At 39.6% G+C, this 6,884-nt stretch overlaps 1 protein-coding gene across 2 annotated transcripts in view; it reads right to left on the bottom strand.

Moving 5' to 3' along the window:
• LOC106526824 (ubiquitin-conjugating enzyme E2 Q2) overlaps nucleotides 1-6,884 on the bottom strand; it is a gene marked incomplete in the record, with an annotated part of 18,822 nt that overhangs the window by 2,058 nt on the left and 9,880 nt on the right. The window contains 12 exon segments of one of the 2 annotated variants that reach the window (XM_014021510.1): nucleotides 1-368; nucleotides 468-534; nucleotides 733-828; nucleotides 922-970; nucleotides 2,453-2,511; nucleotides 2,597-2,687; nucleotides 2,771-2,831; nucleotides 2,915-2,999; nucleotides 3,188-3,340; nucleotides 3,424-3,480; nucleotides 3,567-3,689; nucleotides 3,792-3,896. In XM_014021510.1, the coding sequence (XP_013876964.1) occupies nucleotides 337-368; nucleotides 468-534; nucleotides 733-828; nucleotides 922-970; nucleotides 2,453-2,511; nucleotides 2,597-2,687; nucleotides 2,771-2,831; nucleotides 2,915-2,999; nucleotides 3,188-3,340; nucleotides 3,424-3,480; nucleotides 3,567-3,689; nucleotides 3,792-3,896 (978 nt within the window). 2 annotated transcript variants of the gene reach the window in all.

Genomic DNA, 6,884 nt, shown 5'->3' with positions numbered 1-6,884 from the left:
CTTCTTTTTTCCAAAAAAAAAAAAGACAAACGGGCATTCTTTTTTTTTTTTAAGAAAAAACAGGACAAGTGTTAGCCTTGTGTTCTCCTTCGGCACTAAAAACACTGAGGTGGAAGAAGAGGAGGGCGGGAGTGAGACCAGAGTTAAATCTTTCCTGGAGCCGAGCGACAGAATACTTGTCAGAGAAGCCAGCGAGATGGTTTCTGTGAGAAGAAAAAAACCAAAAACAAAAAAAAGATATATTCCCAGTTCAGTCCAAGAAGAGGGGGAAAGTATTCCGAAGGAAAAACAAGATGACCCAAAGATGTGTTCCCAGTGCATAGAGGAGGCGGCTCCTTATCCGTCTTCTTTGGGCGGTGTGTACCAGCCTGGACCAGCAAACAAACAAAATGGTTTTTGTTTTTTTAAAACGTAGCGGTTTTAAAAAAAAAAATTAACGCTCGTATTTTCTGAAAACAGTAACTTACCGTTCTTTTCGTGAATCTGCACCAGGGATTTGTACGACTGTTGTGCTCTGGCAAGATTGTACTGGTTCTAAAATAAAGAAATAAATCTGAGTCTGAGGCACAAAGAGAAATCCAATCAAAGTATTTGAGCTTTAAATGAACCAGTGTTCAGTTTGAATTCTACTAAACTCTCAGAAAAGCCCAACAATAGTGCATTAAAAACATGCAGTCATCTGTAGTTTGAGATACTGATAAGTCATCAAAATAAGAGCACGAAGGACGTTACCTTATTGGCTCCAAACTGCACCCTGGCTTTGCCTTTAACCAGAGTTGCATTTATCTGCATAATGACAGATTCTATTGAATAGGCACTGCTCCATCCCTGAAAACACAACACAAACAAACAAAACCCAGCTCACACGACCATGACAGATAAACAAAACTGATGCAGGTTGTGTGAAACTCATGCACGCACCTGTTTTGTGAGAAGCTCCATGCACAAGGCTCCTCCTCCCAGGACATACCTGAAACAGGAAATATCATTAACACCGAGCAGATTATGGATTAACAACCATCATCTAAAAATGCTCATCATGCTTCATGCTTATTTGCTTCAAAAAATATTTTTTTTAATAAATAAATAAAATATATGAATCAAATGTACAGGAAAACTTTAACATTTTTTTTGAAAATATAAAGAGATCTGTTTTGTTTTAAGGTTAAAAATGTGTAATTTCCATAAGTTAAAATGCATGAATAAGAAGTGGGAGTCTTGGTTCATATTTTATGCCTTGGTAATTTATTTTGAAAGGATGATAAAGTGTAAACTAAGGTCACAGGTGAGCTCAGCTTTACTGCCAGAATACTTGCAGCTCCCTCCACTCTGATCCATTGGACCGGTAAAAACAAAAGAATATTGCTGGTTAACAGAAATCACAACACATTTTAAGCAAAAACACAGAAAAGTCAACAGTCCCAAGTCTTAAACAGGCAGCTGAGATCAGCGCTCGTTGCCTTCTCTGCTTTTTAACAGTTTGTTGTTGCGCTGACACTTAATTAGGCCTGCGAGAGTAAAGGATGAAAGAATGGGACGTGAGAAACACAAATCACTGCAAGCTGGTCTCGTTTTTAAATTAATGGCCGATGGGTGAACAGTGGGAAAACAGTGTCAGCTGGAGAGTAAATATTTAAAGAAAAATCTAATTATTAACAAATAGTTCTGCTAAAACTGCCTATACTTAGTCAAAATCAAACCACATATAGTGCACTCATTAGAAACTGAAGGGTCTGACAGATGCTTAGTAAGGAAGCAGAGAAAGTCTAATCATCATAACTTATCCTGCTCAAAGAAACACACCTAATACGTCCCTAAAGGGATCTCAGACTACTCACGTGTTGACCATAAAATGTTATTTCTTTATTTAAATAAAAGTTGTTTGTGACACATGAAAACATCTAATAAATTGTTTGAAAATGTATAGATTTATCATGTATTTCACTTAAGCACATCGCCATTGCATGACGCAATGCATTCTGTGGATGATGATAACACAAAGAGTAAAGGCTAAAAAGCCATAGATTGTGACAAATTTTGGACAGTTAAAAATTAAAATGATCAAATATGATGTTTGGTAAATTAGCTGCAAAACTAATATTTTTATCTTGGGAACTAATGCTGTATTAATTGGCTTGGGAGCTAAAAGGCTAAAGATGAGCTTCTACGGAGAACGCTTTGCGACATAAATAACATGGCGACGTCTGTGTGACAATATATTTTTAAATTTATAAAAACTAAACAGCCTACATTGTTTTTCGTCTCTTTTATTTTGTTCAAGTAAATGTTCATTATATCTAATCCTACAACTAGGTTATGTTCCCCTTAAAATGTAGAGCAAAAGAGTAAATATGTTCTAGCAAAGTCAGAAGATTTAAATTTGTGTGCAGAAATAAGTCTAGTAATATAAATATTATATGTGATTTGGTCAGATTGAAATTATTACACTCACCCTCCGGACAGCACGGGTGACACGACCCGTACAAAAGGTGGGTCGAAAGGAAAATTATCCTGTCAGAAAGAAAAGCACAAATAAAACTCTGTAGAAAATTCCCCGTCCCTTTTCCCAGAAAGAGATTTTTTCCACTGAACTCACTTTATAAGAGAAATTGAGCAGAATGAAGTCCACTCCTTCCTTTTCTTTTAAAACCTGCAGGTCACTATGTAACGGACTATCAGGGTCTACCCTGCAAACAAAAAGAGGAGTCAACATTTTGTCACATTTCAGAGAAGGAACATTTTGTAGAGATGAGTGGAAAGTGGAACTTACTTCTTTAACTTGACGTGCCAATCATAAAGACTGTCATTGACTAGTTCGACTGAATAAATACCTGAAAAACAGATTTTATTTGATCAGATGATGACATGATTTAAACAATAACACCGCAGAGCGACAGATGATGCCTGTCCTCACCTGTCTTGTAACTCGGTGACCTGTAGATCTCCCTGAGCTCCTTCATTAGACGATCCGAGGCTTGTACTGAACCGGAGACTGCACCCTGAAATACAAGTGATGAAAAGGTCCAGAACAGAAAAACAAGAGGTTCTAAAGCTCTGTATGCCAGCAGTTTTCAGACAATCCTAACAATAAGTAATATCTGGGAGTTAAGAAAAAGAATCAAAATGTTCAGAGAGGTTATGGTTATTAAACCTAATCAGGAAGAATAGAAACAGAAGGAACGCTTACATTTAAGTGATCTTGTCTCTGGTTTTTGCGGATTTTTTCCAAGATGGCCAGATTTTCTTTCTCTATTCCATCATCTTCTGACTTCTTGCCTTCTGCTGGTTCCTCGTCTTTCATTTCGTAATGGTCCAGGTCTGGGTCCAAGTCTATGTCCTGCTGCCACCGTTTATTCAAGTTTAAAAACAAATAAAATAACCTTACTGGATCTAATGGACTGATAGAAACATAAAAAGACACACCTCTCCCATTTCTTCTTCCTCTTCCTCTTCAGACGTCACCTCATCTGAAGGCCCGTGCTGGAGGAGGATTAAACATCACAGGTAAATAAATACTGAGGTTCTGAAAGTGAAAATCAGAGAGTGAGCTCGTTTCCTGGGCCTACCTTACGCTCCTGGGTAATCGGACCAGCAGGTAGAGGCTGGTCCAGCATTTCCACATCTGGATGCTGTGGCAGGTTATAAAGTCGACAGAGATCGCAAATGAGGCGCTTCAGCTGCTGAAGAAGCTAAAAAGCAAAAACATCAAAAGGAGCAGAATATTAATAATTACTCAACAGACTAAATGGAGCAAACAAAAGATGGAGGAGATCCTTGGTGAACCAGCGTACCAACGTGCTGCCTTTCCTCACATCCTCCAAACGCTCCAACACTTCAGCCAGACTAGGATCATCTGAGTCAACAAACCAAATGGGCGGAGTTGAGGGGTAGGACTCCTAGAACAGAGGGAACAAATCGTCATTTAGCTGCTCGTGCCCTAAAGGCCTTTATTGTTTACAAGTTGAGTATTCTCGTGATTTTGATTTCTAGACTGGATTCTGCTGCTTGTTTAGAGAGCAGAATGCCACCCTTAGATAAAAGATGGCATTTACATAAAAAATTATGAAAGTTTATTCCAGACCTACACGTGGTTTCAAACCAAATGTCTCAGCCCACATATCCACCCACTTTACAAAATGATCAGTCTTCTGTCGGCTGTGTGCTGCTCTGAAGCTTCAGTTAGTTTGAACCAAATGTTGCATCGCAGCTGAACTTCAGCTTGCGTTTTACGACGGCGGTAAAAGTTCTTTACTATTAAAAAGTTAGTGTTATAAATGGAATATATATTAGAAAAAGTTGTTTAAAAGCAACAAACAAGCTGTCAGTTATGTATGACACAGTTGCTCGAATTGTATGTGAACATAGTTTGAGCTTCTAAAATTAGACCATGTTCACACTGCAGGGTTTTTCTTTACTCGGATGGGGATTTTTGTGTGTGTGGTCATTCAAATTGTGTTTTAAAAGTGAGCTCCATCAGACTCTGGTGTGAACAATCCCCAGCCCTGAAGCAACCCGAATGCACAGTAAGATCGGGCCAAATCGAATCGCATGCAATTAATCGTCATCAAATAAGTGTCAACAATTAATATTTGCCTCTTTGCAATTATAGCAGTTACTGCCATGTGATGGCATGTTTTGTGTATGACACACTATCACTATCAGGCACACATGTGAGTCCACTGGTGGAAGGCAGCGTGGAGCAGCTAACAGCTAACTTAGCAGCTAACCAACCCATACCCTACAAATTTGTGTAATCAGCTGAAACAATGACATAAACTAGAGCATGAGAAAAGCCAAAAAATGCAGACCAAGCCCACAACGTGCAGTTGTCATCTATTAATTGTCGTATTTACCATTATCAGCTAATAGTGATAAATTTTTATGCCAATATTACCCAACCCTAAGAAGAACTGATGACATACACAGTATGCTGTGTTTACAGAAGTAAATATAGATGCTACATGTTAGCATAGGTTGATCGATTTGGCAGCTGTTGAGCAATCAGAGCTGACTAACTTATTATCTGCTGTGCTTGTTTCACCCAGTGGTTACATCACCTACTAAGGATTAATATCTGAATTAGGCCTGTCACAATAACAAATTGTGCTGGACAATAAATAGTCTTAGGAATAATAAAAAAAAAACAAGCGATAAACAATAATTCTGTTTGGAGACTACAATGACACCCCCACCCCACGAAAACTTATGAAATTCAGAAACACAAAGTTATGAATTGACCTGGACCGGAGTTTGTGAAAACAACACACAACAGCAGCTGCTGAAGCTGTAAGAATCGCTTCCCATCTCCTCAGTCCAAGCTGGCAAAATTTCTTCTGTATTCCTCTGGATTCATAACTGGGGTCACCCTCACATTGCTTTTGAAGTTTACAAAACTTAAGTAGTGTCAAAGAAAACCTCTTGGCAAACCCAAGGTTTGGAATGGTGCCCGGTGGGCATTCTGTGGTGCCACCCACTGAAACAAGGCGTTGGAAAAACTGAAGATGCCCCTCTGGCTAAATGCTCATTCACGGGGCTCTCATTCCACAGAGGTTACGAGACAGAGCACCTGGCAAATACCTGACGTGAGAGTTCACTCCTCCCTACTAGAAAAGAAGGAGACATGAAGAAAACAAGCAAGCAGGTAGGGCTGGGCGATAAATCGATTTTATTGATTAATTCGAATTTGCTGTGTATAACGATTACATTTTGGGGAAATCTGGATTTTTTTCCCCCCACGAGTGCACTCTTTGGGGCTTCCGTAGTTCGGAGGTCTGTAGGTTTCACCCCGCCCGTCCCGTCCCTCAAGACGCAGACAATATGGACACTAGCAAAGAGGAACTACTTCCCAAAAAAGGCACCATGTCTTCAGTTATCTGGAACTGGTTTGGTTTCGCAACCGCGGACTCGGAGCAACAAACAGCTTGTTGCAAAATCTGTTGGAAGGCTGTTGCTACCAAATGCGGGAGTACAACAAACTTGTTCCAACACCTGAAACAGAGGCACTCTGTGGACTGGGAGAAATGCTGCTCTTCATGACAAAGTCAAACTAGCAGCAGCCCAAAAAGCACCACCAAAAGACAAGCTACCTTAGGGGGATCATTGTCAAACTGCGTTCCCTACGAAAAGACGAGTGCCCGGTGGAAAGCCATCACAGATGCCGTCACGTTTTACATCGCAAAAGATATGGTGCCTATTTATACATCGGAAAAAACCGGCTTTATTCAGCTGCTGAAAACTTTGGACGCCAGGTATGTGCTACCTAGCCGCAAATATTTCGCCGAAGTTTCCCTGCCACACCTTTACAACAACACGGTGCTGGAGGATGTGTTTTTTCTGCAACAATGGACTTATGGTCCAGTCGAACAATGGAACCATATATGAGTTTAACAGCGCATTTTGTTGACAAAAGCTGGGCTCTACAAAGTATCTGTCTGCAAATGGATTACTTTCCTGATGATCAGAAAAGTGAAGTAATCGCAGAGGGATTAAAAGAAGCTCTGAGCTCCTGGAACCTTCCTGAATACCGACTCGTCTGTATGACAACAGACAGCGACACAAACATCATTAAAGCTCTGAAAGACATCAGGTGACCAAAGCTCCAGTGCTTTGGTCATAAACTACATAATGCCATAGGTAAGAATCTAATCTATTTATTGTCTTTTTAATATTATTTGCATTCATCATGAGGGTCTATGTAACGTGAGCATGTTAAGAATAATTAATAATTAAATTTTTGTTAAGGTTCATAATGCACTCAAGAAATGCAGACAGAAATTAAAAACACCTAAAAGAATAGCATCATCAGAGGACAACATTAGATAAACTGTTACAGTATTTACATAAAGTGCAGCTGATGCCAGACCAGTCTATGGTCTGTGTGTCTG

Source organism: Austrofundulus limnaeus, unplaced genomic scaffold (assembly GCF_001266775.1).
Source record: "Austrofundulus limnaeus strain Quisiro unplaced genomic scaffold, Austrofundulus_limnaeus-1.0 Scaffold296, whole genome shotgun sequence".
Taxonomy (NCBI): Eukaryota; Metazoa; Chordata; class Actinopteri; order Cyprinodontiformes; family Rivulidae; genus Austrofundulus; species Austrofundulus limnaeus.
The sequence above is the reverse complement of the archived record's forward strand: the minus strand, read 5'-3'. Positions and strand labels throughout refer to the sequence as shown.